We start from the raw sequence: 17,462 nt of genomic DNA, 5'->3' as shown, positions 1-17,462 counted from the left end.
AGCTATTTGCTTTTTTTTTTAATGAAAGGATGAAGTAAACACTGTGGGTGGGAGGGGCTGAAATGAGAAAGAGAGCAAGGGTAAAGGGGACAGGGATGGAAGGTAGATTTCCCTAAACATACTTTTTACTGTAAATCAGTCTCTGGAACTATGCATATGTTTTATTTATTCATAAAATAATTTAAGCAATCCCTAAAAGTTAAAGCAAAAGGAAATAAAAGTGATTATTTTAAATTATTTTAAAATGTATACTTTACTAGAGTTGGAGCTATAAATATCCCTAGCATATGAATATACCCAGGAGATAAAAAGATACTACTAAAAAAAAAATCTTAACCATTAACAGAAATCATATGTTGTTGATAATGTTAGTATAATTACTCTGAGATTATATATACATGCTGTGGGATAAAGCAAGTGAGTAATTTTAATGAGGAATTTTGCTGTGAGAGATTTAATTAGGATCAATTAGGTTAAGTAAAATTAATGTGGTACTGAATTTGAATGGGAAATATCTGTGTCTACAATGATGCATTACTCTTAAAACCATATGTGTTTCCTGGTTATTTTTTGTTTTTGTGGAAACAATGATCAACTCAATAGCAATGAATACCCCTTGTACTTACTATAGTATTGGAATTTCCCAGGGTAGGGCAAAAAAATGTACACAGCGAACCTGGAACATCTAGTCATACCCAACAGCAAGTAAACTACCAAAACAAACACTACTGGAGTCCGGTCAATAGCACTCATGTGACAAATTCAAGAAGCTCCCACTGGCCCAAAACTGAAACCACTTCATATGCCTGAAATATACTCAAACACATGAAACAAATTTGAATCTATAAGTTAACAATACTAAAAAACCAAAACAATAAGATTTTACTTTTGAAGGATGCTAGGAAACTACTTTTAATCATTGAAAATAAAGGGAAATACTCAAACTGTTTCTCAGAGTGACCTAATATTTGATAAGGAAAAAATTTCTCTTCATAGAACTATTTCCATGAATAAATGAAGTAATGGCAGAATCAAGATATCATCACAAACAGCCCTAAGATCATAAGACAAGACAACTAGATATTCTATGCCTCCTGGAAGAAAAACATACTACCACCTATGAAGCATTCTAGCAAAAAAAAAAAAAAAAAAAAAAAAAAAAATCACAAATGAATCTGACCAAATCTCTGGCTCTAACTATCAATTAACAAGAAATACTGAGGAATTTCATTCCAAGGCATTACAATCTTTCAGCTCTACTTCACTGTGCTGTAATGGTAACCTCACTAACATTTTTAACTTTGTGACATAAAAATGCTTGAATACCAAATTTCCAATCCCTCTGGCAACCCAGTTTTAGGAGTAGGAAAACACTGTATTACATAAGAAATTCCTATTTGCTAACTTCGAATGGGCCCACCCAGCAATTCTTTTATTCAACTCTTCTTTACTACTTACTAGACTCTTTCAAGATGAAATTTCAACTTTTTCACTTTCTACAACTCTTCCTATTTTACAGAGAAGAAATGATAAAGCCATTGGACTTAAGCTTCTACATCCATTCTTTCTCTGTATCAGCATTATCTAAGAAGCACTTTCACAACAATTAATAGATGTTCCTTGGGTTTGGAAAACCAAAAGACTCCATAGTTAAATTAATTTAGAAAACAGAAAATACTAACACTCCCTTAGACACACTTCCAAATAAAGTCACTAAGAAGTCAAACAGTAACAAAGTGAATTTTGTTTTATCCAGTTTTTCCTAGATTTACTGGACCACTGAATACTCTTTTTTATCAACACCTACTAACACCATTAGATGGTCACCGTATAAGTAATATAGGTCTATTCCTATCTCCTGGTATCCATACTTTCTGTACTGTGAAAAAGATCATCTTTCTATCACTCAAGATAAACCTGTGTTTGTGGGCTTTTCCCTGCCCTCATCATCTAACATCTTGTTTTTTTTCCTGGTGTTTTCTATGCAATGCCTGCAATGACTCCCACTATGAATCTAGTTCCATTCTTCTACTCCCAATGCTACTATTCTAGAGCAGAACCAAATAGCTTCAAATCCTCTTGCTCATTTTCATACCCCTGGTATGCAGAAGACCTCTTTAGGTTAAAGACACTGCTAGCAGATTCATCACTCTATCTTTGATCATGCCATTTCTCTGCTCAACACATCCTCCATTCAACTGCTTAGAGCAAGGGCACGTCAACTTTTAGTAAATACGTAGTAAGTATTTTCAATTTTGCAGGCCACATAAAATCTCTGTTGCATATTCTTCTTTAAAAAAAAAAATTCCTTCAAAAATGTGAAAACCATTCTTAGTTCCCAGACCATATGAAAGCAGGTTTGAGGCTGGATTTGGCCCTCAGCCATAGAGCTTCCCTATTTCTAGCTTACAGAACAGATTCTAAACTCTGGAGCATGAATTTATTCTATACCCTTCTGAACCATTATTATATCCTACTACTCAGAAATCTCCAAAAGCCAAGACTAAAGCCTTCTCTTCTCCCCCTCAAGTCCTAGGCTATGCTACCTTCTCATTTTGTTAACACCCCAATTTCTTTTTACCTCTACTATATCTCCTAAAATAGTACCCACTGGTGAAGAGGAAAAAGAGCCTTCAAAAATACCTGTAAAACTTTATTGATCAAAAAAGGGGGGGGAAGCGGGGGAGTTCCCGTCGTGGCGCAGTGGTTAACGAATCTGACTAGGAACCACGAGGTTGCAGGTTCGATCCCTGGCCTTGCTCAGTGGATTAAGGATCTGGTGTTGCCGTGAGCTGGGGTATAGGTCGCAGAAACGGCTTGGATCCCGCATTGCTGTGGCTCTGGCATAGGCCGGTGGCTATAGCTCTGGTTAGACCCCTAGCCTGGGAGTCTCCATATGCCGTGGGAGTGGCCATAGAAAAGGCAAAAAGACAAAAAGGGGGGGAGGGGTTTGCACTCAAAAAAATGGAGAATTTCACAGTAAGCAATTGAAAGGAGGCTGATAGTTCCTCCTAATTAAAACAATAAGATAAACCATAAGTTAGCAGTTTAAACAAAGAAAAAAACAAGAAAGGAGACATCCAAGAAGAACTCTCCTGGCATCAAGACAAACCTCAAAACCAGACTTTGAAAATTTCAAAGCAGCCATTATAAATATTTAAAGAATAAAATAAACATGTTCAATGTAAAGGACTCCATGATGACAATGTCTCATCAAATATAAAATATCTATAAAGACATACAAATGGAAATTCCAGAGTTGAAAAATATAAGCAAAATGAAAAATTCACTACAGGGGCTCAAGTAGGCTGAACTGGCAGAACAGACAATCATCAAACCTGAAGACAGCTCAAAAAAGATAATGCAATCCAAAGACCAAAGAGAAAAGAAGATGGACAAAAATAACCTGAGCCTCAACAAAATGCAAAATACCATTACGGGAAACCAAAAAGAGAACAAAAAGACAATTTACTGAATGGGAGAAAATTGTTTCAAATGATGCAACTGACAAAGGCCTAATCTCTAAAATATACAAACAACTTATACAACTCAACAGCAAAAAAGCCAACAACTCAATTAAAAAATTGGCAAAGGATCTGAATAGACAGTTCTCCAAGGAAGATACACAGATGGCCAACAAGCACTTGAAACGATGCTCAACCTCACTGATTATTAGAGAAATGCAAATCAAAACTACCATGAGATACCACCTCACACCAGTCACAATGGCCATCATTAATATGTCCACAAATAACAAATGCTGGAGGGGCTATGGAGAAAAGGGAATCCTCCTGCACTGTTGCCGGGAATGTAAGCTGGTATAAACACTATGGAGAACAGTATGGAGGTATCTTAGAAAACTAAATATAGAACTACCATGTGACCCAGCAATCCCACTCTTGGGCAAACATCTGGACAGAACTCTACTTAAAAAAGACACATGCATCCACATGTTCATTGCAGCACTATTCAAAATAGCCAAGACACGGAATCAACTCAAATGTCCACTGATAGATGATTGGATCAGAAAGATGTAGTATATATACACAATGGAATACTACTCGGCCATAAAAAAGAATGAAATAATGCCATTTGCGGCAACATGGATAGAACTGGAAACTCTCATCTTGAGTGAAGTAAGTCAGAAAGAGAAAGACAAATACCATATAATATCATATATCTGGAATCTAATATATGGCACAAATGAACCTTTCCACAGAAAAGAAAATCATGGACTTGGAGAATGGACTTGTGGTTGCCAAGGGGGAAGGGGAGGGACTGGGAGGGACTGGGAGCTTGGGGAAAAAGATGCAGAATGTTGCCTTTGGGATGGATTAGCAATGGGATCCTGCTGTGTAGCAATGGGAACTCTGTCTAGTCAATTATGATGGAACACGTAATGTGAGAAAAAAGAATGTATATATGTATGTGTAACTGGGTCACCATGCTGTACAGTAGAAAAAATATATATATAAAGAAATTTTTTAAAAATTTTAAAAATACCATTATGCACACCAACATACGTGTAATAGGAGCACTAGAAAGCAAGAAGAAAGGAGAAGAAAAATATTTGAAGACATAATGGCTAAAAATTTTCCATTTCTGACAAAAAACAATCTATACATCCAAGAAATTCAGCAAATTACAAGACAAACACAGTGAAATATACACACACACACATCACAGTAAAAATGCTGAGAGAAAATGTTGACAGGAGCAGCAAAAGAAAAAGCAAACATCATAAGTAAAAGGGAATGTTAATAAAATCAACAGTTGTTAAACATTATTTCTTTCTTTTTTTTTTTTTTTTTTTTCTTTTGCCATTTCTTGGGCCACTCCCGCAGCATATGGAGGTTCCCGGGCTAGGGGTCTAATCGGAGCTGTAGTCACCAGCCTACACCAGAGCCACAGCAATGCAGGATCCGAGCCATGTCTGCAACCTACACCACAGCTCACAGCAATGCCGGATCCCCAAACCATTGAGCAAGGTCAGGAATCGAACCTGCAACCTCATGGTTCCCAGTCAGATTCGTTAACCACTGTGCCACGACAGGAACTCTGTTAAACATTATTTCTTATCAGAAATAAGGAGGCTAGAAGACAAGGTATTGTATATTCAAATTGCTGAAAGAAAAAATTATCAGCCAATTCAACAAAACTGTCTTTCAAAAGTGAAAGTGAAATAAAAACATTCTCAGAAAACAAAAATAGAGAATCCATTGCTAGTAGGCCTCACAAGAAGTACTAAAGAAAGTTCTTTAGGCTTCTGAAAGTGAGTGGCCCAGAAAATAATTCAAAGAAAAATATACACACATACACTCACTCCAGTAAAAGTAATTATAAAATTAGTTAAAATGGTATTTCTTTAACTGTTTTAAAAAGCAATCACATGAAATAACATGTTGTAATTGTACTGCTGAGACCATAAAATATAGAAATATAATATATTCAACAATGCAAAGGAAGTAGGAACAAGATCCTACCAGAATAAGGAAATGACCAGATTGTACTTCCAATCCACAGCAACAAATAAAGAGAACTGAGAAATGGTAAATAAGAAGGCTAATATAACAAACTCTATAAATATATACAATTGGTTGCCTTTCCTAGCTTCTTTGAAATAAAGTTACAAATAATAATTATAAACAGTGTACTGCTAGGTTTATAACACATGTAGATGAATATACATAATAGTAGTATATATTAGTATATACATGCTATATAATATATGTAGCATATATTACATATATTAGAATATATATAATAGTACAAAAAGGAGGAAGAGGGAATAGAGCTATATAGGAGTAATGTGGCTATATCTCACTAAAATTAACTTAAATTTGAAGTATATTCTGATAAGAAAAGATGTATATGGTGGGCCCTAGTGCAACCACTAAGAAAAATGTTTAAAATAGTGGGGAAAAAAAAGCATTAAAGGAGTTTAAATGTGACATTAGAAAATATTTACCTAATTTAAAAGAAAACAGTAGAGAAAAGATAGAAGAACAAAAAAATGAGCCATATAAATAACAAATTAAATGTATGTGTAACAGTAATAACAGGAAACGTGAACAGATCAATTCAAAGATACAAATAGGCTGAAAGTAAAAGGATGGAAAAAGATAAATCATGCAAACGCAGCCAAAAGAAAGCTGAAATCTATATATGAATAATACACAAAAACATTAGAATAGACAAAAGAAAAAATGCTACTTCCTTCCACCTCAGGACACTGGAAAAAAAAAAAAAAAGAGCAAGGTAAACTCAAAACAAGTAAAGGAGAATAAATTACAAAGGTTAGACCAAGAACTAATGAAATAGCAATCAAAAAAAAGAGAGAACAAAATCATACATTAGTTCTTTGAAAAGATCAATAAAATTGACAAATCTTTACCTCAACTAACAAAAGGGGCAGAGGGAGAGGACACTAATTACTAAAATCAAGAATAAACCAAGGTCATTATTACCAATAAACAAAAACAAAAAGAGGAGTTCCCATTGTGGCACAGTGGAAAGGAATCTGACTAGTATCCATGAGGATGGGGGTTCAATCACTGGCCTCACTCAATGGGCCAGGGATCTGGCTTTGCCATGAGCTATGGTGTAGGTTACAGACACGGCTCACATCCTGCGTTGCTGTGGCTATGGTTCAGGTCTGCAGCTGTAGCTCTGATTCAACCCCTAGCCTGGGAACCTCCATATGCCACAGGTGCAGCCCTAAAAAGCAAAAACAAAAAGAAATGTAAGGAAATATTATTAACTGCACGCAACTAGTTAGTTAATTTAGATGAAATGGACAAATTCCTTGAAAGAGGTAAACTACTAAATTGACTCAAAAAGAAAAATACAAGTAGACCTACAAAGAGATCTAATTGGTAATTTTAAAAACTACCCACAAAGAAAAGGTCAGGCAAAGATGACTTCACTGCTAAATTCTAACATATTAAAAATGCCAACCTTCACAAACACTCCCCCCCCAAAAAAAAACTGAAGGAAGCACTTCTAAGTTCATTCCACAAGGCCAGCAGAACTCTAATTCCAAAGCCAGCCAAAGATATCACAAGAAAAAAAAATTACAGATCATTATCTCTTATAAATATAGACATAAAAATACTTAAAAAAATACCACCTAACTAAATCTGGAAATATAGTAGAAGGATGATATTCCACAATCAACTAGAATTTATACCAGGGTTGCAAGGTTGATTTAACACTTAAAAATCAATTAATGCAATCCAGCACATCAATCAATAGACTATAAGACAAAAACCACATGATCATCTCAATAAACGAAGACAAAGCATTTGACAAAGTTCAGCACCCTTCATGATCAAAACACTCAACAAGCCAAAAATAAACAGGAACACAATCAACCTGATAAAAGAAACCTATAAAAAAAATCCACAGCTAACAGATTTAATGATTAAAGAAATGCTTCTCTCCTCTCCCCCACCCCCGCCCCAAGAAGAGGAACAAAACAAGATGTCTCCACATCTATTCAACATTGCACTGAAGGTTCTAGTCAATGCAATTAGGCAAGAAAAATAAAACTAAAAGCACCCAGACTGGAAAGGTAAAACTCTATTTGCAGATGAGATGACCTTGTATACAGAAAATCCTAAGAAATTCTTTGAAACTTTATTAAAACTAATAAACAAGTTCTTCAAGGTCACAGAACATAAGATAAATATACCATAAAAAATGCATTTTTGTGTATGTCTTTAGGACCACACCCACAGCATAAGGAGGTTCCCAGGCTAGGGGTAGAATCGGAGCTATACCTGCCAACTTATGCCACAACCATAGCAACAGAGGATCCGAGCCATGTCTACAACCTACACTGAAGGTCATGGCAATGCTGGATCCTTAACCCACTGAGCAACGCTAGGAATCAAACCTGCATCCTCATGGATGCTAGTCATATTTGTTTCCACTGAGCCATGATGGGAACTAAAAAAAAAATTGCATTTCTAAACACAGGCAATAAAAAACTTGAAAGTAAAATCAAGAAAACAGCATGTACAACAGCATTTTTAAAGAATAAAATACTTAGAAAGATTTTAATAAAAGAACTGAAAGACCAACTCTGAAAACTGAAAAACATTTTTGAAAAAAGTTAAAGATGACCTAAGTAAAAGGAAAGCCATTCCATGTTCAGGGATTGAAAGACTAAATATTCTCAAAGTGACGATACTTCCTAAAGTGATCTACAGATTCAGTACAATGCTCCAAGTTGACTTATTTGCTGAAACTGACAAGCTGATCCTAAAATTCATAAAGAAATTCAAAGGCCCCAAAATAGCCAAAACGATCTTACATAAGAACAAAATTAGAGGGCTCAAACTTCTTAATTTCAAAACTTTCTACAATCCTACAGTAAAAAAAAACTGTGTAGTTCTGGGTTAAGGACAAAAAAATGAATCAAATCTGAAAGAGAATCCACAAATAAACCCTCCCATTTATAGTCAATTGATTCAACAAGGGTACCAAGACAATTCAATGGGGAAAGAATAGTACTTCAACAGTTGGTGCTGAGACAACTTGATATCCACATGCAAAATAATTAATTTGTACCCCTTCCTTACATGACATAGAAAAATTAGCACAAAATGAGTTAAAGACATAAATGCTCAAGCTAAAACCATAAAACTCTTAGAAGAAAACAGGAAAATCTTTGTGAACTTTCTTAAATATGACACCAACCACAGTAACAGAAGAAAAGTAAATAAATTGGACATCATCAAAATTAACAACTTTTGTGCTTTAAAGGACATCAATTAAGAAAGTGATAATACAAAAATTGATAGGAAATTTTTGGAAATTATATATCTGATAAAAGACTTGAATTTAGAATATATAAAGAGTCCCTACAGCTCAATAATAATCTAATTAAAAATAGGCAAAAAAGCCTGAATAAACATTTTTCAGAAAAAAAGTACAAATAGTCTCATGGGAGTTCTTGGCGCAGAGGAATTGAATCTAACTAGTAACCATGAGGCTGTGGGTTCAATCCCTGGCCTCAGTAGGTTAAGGATACGGTGCTGCTGTGAGCTGTGGTGTAGGTCAAAGACTTGGCTCGGATCTGGAGCTGCCGTGGCTGTGACATAGGCTGGAAGCTGTAGCTCTGACTGTACCCCTAGTTTGGGAACCTCCATATGCCATGGGCAGAGCCCTAAGGAAAAAAAAAAAAAAAGCAAATAGTCTCATGAAAAGATGCTCAACATCACTAGCCATCAGGAAAACGCAAACCAAAAGCATGAGATACCACTTCAAACCTACGAGAATGGTTATAACAAAAAAATAACAAAAAGACAAAGCAAGTGTAGAGGATATGGAAAAACTGGAACCCTCATTCACTGCTAATAGGAACGGGAAATGGCACAGGTGCTTTTGGAAAGCTGTGACAGTTCCTCAAATGGTTAAATACAGAATTACCTCTCCTAAATAAGTACCAAGAGAAATAAAAACATATCCACTAAATATCTGCATAGAATGTTCAGATCAACATTGTCTATTCCAGCCAAAATGTGGTAATAATAAAAATGTCATCAACTGAGGAATGACTAAAATAAATGTGATATATCCAAATGATGAAATATTTACCAATAAAAAGAAATAAATTACTGATACATACAAAATGGATGACCTTTAGAACATTATGCTAAGTAACAGAAGTCATTCACAAAGCACCGCATATGATTCCATTTATACGAAATGTCTAAAATAGGCAGACCTATAAAGAAAGATCTATAGAGAAAGAAAGTAGAATAATCGTTGCCTAGGGCTGGGGTATGTTAATGGGAAATTAGGAGTGAGTACTAACAGATACAGAGGTTTGCGGGGGCCGTGATGAAATGTTATAAAACATTGTGGTAATAGTTGCACAATTCTGTGACTACATTAAAAACCATTGAAGTATACACTTTAAATGGTCGAACTGTATATAGTATGTGAATTATACCTCAATAAAGCTGTTACAAAAAAAAATACATACAGCAAATATTACAAAACTGAAAAAAAGATACAACTCTATAGTTTTTCTTGAACACTTCAGCACTTTTTTTCTCAGCAACTAAGTATCATACCACAACTGCATCAAAAGTTGAATTAACTTGGTTAAAAATATATAATAGAATTTTTCTATCAAAAGAGAAAAACCTTTTCCTTCTTTTTTGCATAGTGCCTTTCTGGTTTTAAAGAATATCTGGCAATATTTCAATAGCACACACAAAAAGAAAGGGAAAATGCAAATCTCTGGGAATCCAACTGAGTAGAATTTACAAATTTCTCTCCTTCATGATTTGATTGATAGCCTCTTAAATTGTCACATATTTTTCTGTGTATCTAGAATGCAAAGTACAATTTCCAAATTGCATGAGTATTTTTGTCATAGGATTTGTACCAGTAAGCACAAACTATAGACTATAATTTTCCATCATGAACAAAATATCTACCAGGTATATAAATTTTAAATGTAAATATCAAGTGGGATGTTTTCTGTACAGATATTACCTGATCAATTCCTCTTCCTTTGCACTGAAGAATGATGACTTCAAGAAGTTTGGCTGCATGACATTCTGCATCTTCTCCTGCATCTCCGCATAGTACCTACAGTAATTACAATTTTGCTCAGCAGTGAATGACACTGCAAAGAATTTAATCAAGTCCACATGAAGCAAATATCCCAGAAAAATTCAGCCATTAGAATCACTGCTTTGCTTGTATCTTAAGTTTACCTTGCCAACCCAAACAAGGAACTTCAAAATGAAGTCCATCTATCTTCTTTATCTACTCTAATTCCTTATTATAATTCACTTTTTTAACTATGGATCAATAAAGTAAGCTATATGAGTTAACTGTCTAGATAAATGAAGCTTCCCTCTAGGGAAGGCATTAAAACAACAAAACAATAAAATGAAATCAAAAGAAAACAAAATAAGCTTCTTCTTTTTTTGGCCACACCCACAGTATGCAGAAGTTCCCAGGCCAAGGATAGAACTCCTCCCACAGCAGTGACCAGAGCCACAGCAGTGACATCAGATCCTTAACCCACTGCGCCATGAGAGAACTACTGAAATAACCTTATTAAACAAACAAACCCTGTATTTTTCTGTTCCTTCTGAATATATGCACACATATATTAATATGAAAACCATAAATTTAATATTACACAACTACTAACTCCCTCACATGGACTTTATAATAAGGTTCCCAGAAGAGAGATTCACAAAGTAGAAGGATTCTTATATTAGAAATTAAGAAATATGGGAGTTCCTGTCATGGCGCAGTGGAAACGAATCCAACTAGGAACCATGAGGTGCGGGTTCAACCCCTGGCCTCGTCAGTGGGTTAAGGATCTGGCATTGCTGTGAGCTGTGGTGTAGGTTGCAGAGGCAGCTCGGATCTGGCATTGCTGTGGCTGTGGCATAGGCCAGCAGCTGTAGCTCCCATTAGGCCCCTAGCCTGGGAAGATCCATATGCCGCAGGTGCGACCCTCAAAAGACAAAAAGACAAAAATAAATAAATAAATAAATAAATCTACTTCTTAAAAAAAAAAAAAGAAATAAGAAATATGGAAAATTTAATAGGAGTTCAAACATAAGACATAAGAAAAAGAGATTTAACCCAAAGAATAAAGATAAGAGATAAATTAGGAATATGGACAAAAAGAGATAACAGGAGTTCCCATTATGGCTCAGTGAGTTAAGAACCCCACTGGTATCCATGAGGATACAGGTTCAATCCCTGGCCTCCCTCAGTGGGTTAAGGATCCAGTGTTACCACAAGCTGTGGCATAGGTCACAGATAAGGCTTGAATCCAGTGTTGCTGTGGCTGTGATGTAGACCTGCAGCTCTGATGCCATCCCTAGCCAGGGTATATGCTGCAAGTATGGCCCTAAAAAAGAAAAAGAAAAAAAAAAAAAAAAAAAAAAAAAGGAAAAACAAACAAACAAAAAGATTTGGAGTACCCTGGTGGCTCAGAAGGTTAAGGATCCAGTCTTGTCACTGCTGTGGCTCAGGTTCGATTCCTGGCCAGGAAATTCTGCGTTTTACAAATAAGGCCCCCCCAAAAAAGACTTAACAAGGTAGATGACTTTTGTCAAAAATTATTTTTAAAAAGCAAAATTTCAAAATATTAAGAATGAAAGACATAGACATAGATAAGGGAAAGATTAAAAATGAGAAGACTGAAGAATACTATATTCCTTCTAAATTTGATAACTTAGATGAACTGGATAATTAAGAAAACTAAACTTTGAATATCATATTTTGGTCTTAGTTTGTAATTAGTCTTCCGTAATCACGTCTGTGATATCCATTAGAGAGTACCTATGCATGCATATGTGGGTGCATATGCGTGTGTGCCTGTATGTATTGTATTTATGAAAAAAAAAAAAGAGAGAGAGACCATTTAAGAGTTTAAAAAAAAAAAAGAAAACTAAACTTAAAAATATTCCAGATTAAGTTGACAGACTGAATATTCCCATTCAATTTTATTCTTCCCAAAGGCCATTAAAATGAAGGTAAAGATATTTTAGAGGCATATGTCCAAGTCAGAGAAAAGGAAAAAAAAAGTTATAAAATTATGGCACATGGAAAACAGATGGATCAGTGAACTGAAACATAAGCAGGCAGCTAGCAAACCAACCAACTCTATTTACATAAACTTAAAATTCTACCTCTAGAACAGTGTTTCTAGCTCAACTCTAAATGTGAACAGGCTCTGGAACTAGAATGCCTTGGTTTAAGTCCCAACTCTGCCACTTATGAGCTGTGTTTTTAGAAAAGCTATCTAACCTCTGTACCTTACTTTCCCCACATATAAAAGGAATATAATAATGTACTTATACCATGGGATTATGCAATACAGAAAGAAAAAAAAAATCAGCCACCTTTCCCCAAATTACATTTACTTAGTTTCTTTATTTGCTGATTTTGTTGGTTTGAGGGTTCCCCCACACACACAAAAGGAGGAGAAACAAAATATATCACAGTAGTTTAAAAAAATGGGCTCTTGAACCAGACTACCTGGATTCAAATCTGGCTCCAACACATAATAGCCATGTGACTTAGATCAATTTCTTAAACCTCAGGCACAATGCAAAATGCCTCTCTCCTCTTTGACAAAAAAGTATTGTAAAGATTAAATAAGTTTATGTGTATAAAATGCTTAGGAAATACCTGGTATACAGTAAGAGTTCAATAAGTATTAGCTGTTAATAAAACCAGGAATAAGAAATATATTTTAACTACTGGTAAGTATAAGGACATCACTGTGAAAACCACAATGATGAATATCTACCTCCTACAATACATAGCAGCTCTGAATTATTTAAGAACTTTACAGGACTGTTATTTGTCCTACTGTTGCTTTCTCTTCCCCTTTCCCTCACTAGCAACTGTCTCTATAACATAGAAGAAAAGTGAAAACAGCCAAATGATTATGACTTAACAAGCTGGGTTATTACAGAACTAAATGAGTCTTCAAAAATCATCACTCTACTCCCGCAGTTTATATGTGACGAAACTTAGTGACTTCCCCAAATCTCCCAGGCTTTTTATAACTGAACTGAGACCCAAATCAGATAAACTGGTTATGAGTTTAAAACTCTAAACAGAACTAGTGCACATCTCTTCTAGTGAGAAAAATAGGTTGGACACTAGCTATTTTACTCCCAACTCCAAGGCCAAGACGAACCTTAGGTTTCTGGCTACTTGAGCTTCCTAAAATCTGCCAGCTCTATGCAATACATTTATATTTATGTATACACATATGTTCACCTAACAGAGGAGGAAAACATTAGTTATCAATGATTCCAAGATATAACTAAGAGGGTCAAATCTAACCTCTGACAAGGATAACATAGCAGACATAAACCAATAGTAGCCATTATGTGGCCTCAAATTATCCTGTATTGAACTAACAATGCTGTTTTTGCAACTATTCCAATTTTTGTCTTATGTTATTTATGTTCAAATTACCTATATCTACTGTCTTCCAAAATATACATTCAATTAAAAGAAAAATCAATCATTGTGCAGTACTTTCTTAGCACTTTTCTTTAATCTAGTAGCAAGTCTGCATTTTTGGAAGAAAATTATTTACCCTAAGCATTATAAAGTACACAACTATAAAAATGGTGAGCATTCTTAAATATAAATTCAATATGAAATTTTCAAATTATAATTCCAAACTCCATTTGAAAATAAAAAATGACAAGTATATGTTGATGAGGGCAATACAGAACTAAATACAGAACTAAATGAAGGAAAATACATTTCTAAATAAACCATTAGTAAGAATCACTACAACAAATGATTAGGACATGCTTACCTTTCTACACATTGTAAAAAGTATTTCTAAATGCTTTGGATTTGATAGTAAAGTACTTGTATCTATTGTCACATAATTATGCAGAAGAGGCATCATGTCTGGAAAAAAATTCAAAATCCCAGTGAGTCTTGAGTAACAGAAGTAGAAATAAATTATTCCCACTGAAACTACTTCTGCTTGCAACCACAAAATGTTAGAAACAAAAGTGATAAATCTGTCCTATTTATGAAGAAAATGTGGATCAGAAAGCTCAAAATGCTCACCATTTATTGTAGCAACTGTTCTGAATTGTCTTCTTTTCTCCATATCACCATCTGACATACTGTATATTTGCTCACTTATCTGATTCCCACCCTTCCCTTCCCCACCACTGAAATGGAAGTGTCAAAAGGGCAAGGTCTGTCTATTTTGTTCAAGGCTGTATTGCTCAGCTTAGAATAGTACTGGAACATAGTCAGTATTCAGAAAATACTAATTGACTTAATATAAGGATATATGTTCTGACTGCAAAGTAACTTAAGATTCAATAGGAAATATAGTCTTCCTCCGGCTACCTCTAATCCCTGGGCCTGAAATATATTGTGATAACACCACCCTTTACTTGACAGGGAAAGAAAAACAATTATTTTCTGATTAGTATTGGAATCATTTATGTCTTTATGTCAAGGGTCAAAGGAAAGAATATCTATCTAGACACAGAAATGGAAAAACGTTACATGGTCAAAGTCATACCTGTAAAGTACTCAAAACAATCCTGCTGAAAAACCTCATATAATATACCTAGAAGCTGCCACATTTGAGGAGAAATACCATGGCAGGTTAAACTATATGCCAGTGAAAGAATTTCTTCATAGAATTCTAGAAAGAAGAAAATCTCTAGTTAGAATGCTAGGAAACAGCAAAAATTAAACACAGGGACCACACAGGAGAGGATTTAGGCTACACACTCACAGGCACATTCCTCTTACATCTAATCTACTTTTGAGCATCTGTTTCTCAGCATTCACATCTTTAGCTACATCTATTTGCCACTTTCCATTCCTTACCAAGATCTGCCCTCTATTCAATTAAGACGAGGCAAAGATTTGTTTTTACTCAAATTACTTACAATACTGAAAAATTATACTTTTTATACTTTGTAATATAAAAAATACAGTTTATACTTATAAATCTATACTAGAAATGGATACAGGAACAAACATTAGCCTATGTCTCTCATGCACAGGACTTTAGATTTACAAATAATTAACATTCTTTAAAGTGCTTCATTAAGCTAATCAAAAATATCTGCCTGCCTCACGTATTTTTACGAAATATATACTGGATAGTATTTTGTCAATTTAAAAAGCTTATTGGAGTTCCCGTCATGGCTCAATGGTTAACGAACCCAGCTTGTATCCACGAGGACACAGGTTCGATCCCTGGCCTTGCTCAGTGGGTTAAGGATGCAGCACTGTTGTCGTGAGCTATGGTGTAGGTCACAGATGTACAGCTTGGATCCCACATTGCTGTGGCTGTGGCATAGGCTGGCAGCTACAGCTCAGATTCGACCTCTGGCCTGGGAACCTCCATGTGCTGTGGATGCAGTCCTAAAAAGACAAAAGGACCAAAAAAAAGTAAGTAAATAAAAAATAAACAAATAAAAAGCTTGTAAAATGTGTACAGTATTTTTTAAATTTACCTCAAGACAATTATACTGTTAAAGTAGAAGAGTCCAAAGGAAATGTTCTTGCATGTTTACATATATTTACTATTATTACCCTCACTCATAAGGAATTATATCTAAACATACAAACAGAAAACAAACCTCAATACAAAAATTGCAAAAATTCCTACCATGTCACTGAGCAAAAAAGTCTCACTTTAAAGTTTTTTCTCCCTCTTATGAAAAAGAACTAATATTTACCCGGGAAACTTGAATAAAGTATTTTTCCGAAACATTAATACATTCAAAAGCTAGTAATACAGATATTTGCCTTACCAAAAGCAAAATAAGGTGGAAATCAAAAATACTGGAAAACAATTTGTTATGTAGGACAATCACTTGAAAAACAACCAACTTTCTAAATACAAAATTTCAAGTTCTGTTCATTATTACCTCACCTTGGAAGATGAGGAAAGAAAAGCAAATGCCTCGTCCTAAAGTGAAGCCCAAAAGATAGAAATGAGGCCCAATAGGTCTTTTCACACTCTTGACAGCTACAGTATGATCTGGCCATTCAGATGCTCAAGACCAAGACTTTGAATCTTGAGGGAGAAACAAGAAGGCACAAAACTGTTCCGTGCTGGGGTTTTTGTTCGGGGGATTTTTTTGTGCATGGGGGGGGGTCTGTGTTAGAGAATGTACTGTGGTGGACAGCAGTCTAGAACCCAGTGCTGACAAAGGCAGCAGTGGCCTTGTTAAACTGACCACTTTTATGGCAGAATCATGGCTGGCTCTGGCCAACTCCAGGCTTCCCACTGATTTGGTGAGTTACCAAATATCCTTCCATTAAATCTCATTTATGCTTAAACTGACCAGAAGTTACTTCATTTATTCTCAATCAAGAAGACTATCAGGGTAAGATGGTTTTATTAACTGTGACTTCCTCCAGAAGGTAGAGCAGTCAAATCAGTAATAGCTAAGCCTGGCTTCTCATAATAAATCGACTTCATGAGTAAAGTAGCAGTGAAAACAGGCAAGTGGGACAAGGGAAAGAGACTGGACCATGCACATAAACATGGTCAGATTGTTGTGGTGAGGGTCCTAGGTTAACAGATTCACCCCATGACATCTTCCAGAATAAGTCTGTTTTTTTCCTTTATCTGAGATCTTGTATGATCAAATATTCAAAAAGGTTCAAAAAGGGCCATTAACATTACATGCATTACAGTTAAAAATATGAGAGAGATCATCCATCACCTTGGAACTAGGAATGGGAGATTAGAGGAAAGAGGCAATTGAAACCACAGCTTCCTCCTCTGCCCACTGCACCCAAGAAATAGGTCCCTTTCCTTTTCAATACATCCCTTTGCCTTTTTACAACACATCCTGATACTGTAATTGCTCAAATTAAATATCTAGTAGAGGCAGATTTCAGAAGGTTGATATAAGCTACTTCCCTTTGCTTTACTTCACAGCTTTCTC

General features: G+C 35.3%; 1 protein-coding gene across 4 annotated transcripts in view; it reads right to left on the bottom strand.

The window, feature by feature from the left end:
- Positions 1-17,462, bottom strand: part of IPO8 (importin 8) — an 82,899-nt gene that overhangs the window by 20,305 nt on the left and 45,132 nt on the right. For all 4 annotated transcript variants that reach the window (XM_003126400.6, XM_084956429.1, XM_005664009.4 and 1 more), the window contains exons 18-20: positions 15,068-15,193; positions 14,336-14,433; positions 10,513-10,608 (exon numbers count right to left, since the gene is read on the bottom strand). In XM_003126400.6, coding sequence (XP_003126448.2) covers positions 10,513-10,608; positions 14,336-14,433; positions 15,068-15,193 — 320 coding nt within the window. The remainder of the gene's footprint in view (positions 1-10,512; positions 10,609-14,335; positions 14,434-15,067; positions 15,194-17,462) is intronic.

Source organism: Sus scrofa, chromosome 5 (genome assembly GCF_054392235.1).
Source record: "Sus scrofa isolate SSC_HxYL_T2T_F1_AM1 chromosome 5, Sscrofa_HxYL_maternal_Yorkshire_Landrace_v2.0, whole genome shotgun sequence".
In the NCBI taxonomy this organism is placed as follows: Eukaryota; Metazoa; Chordata; class Mammalia; order Artiodactyla; family Suidae; genus Sus; species Sus scrofa.
The sequence above is the reverse complement of the archived record's forward strand: the minus strand, read 5'-3'. Positions and strand labels throughout refer to the sequence as shown.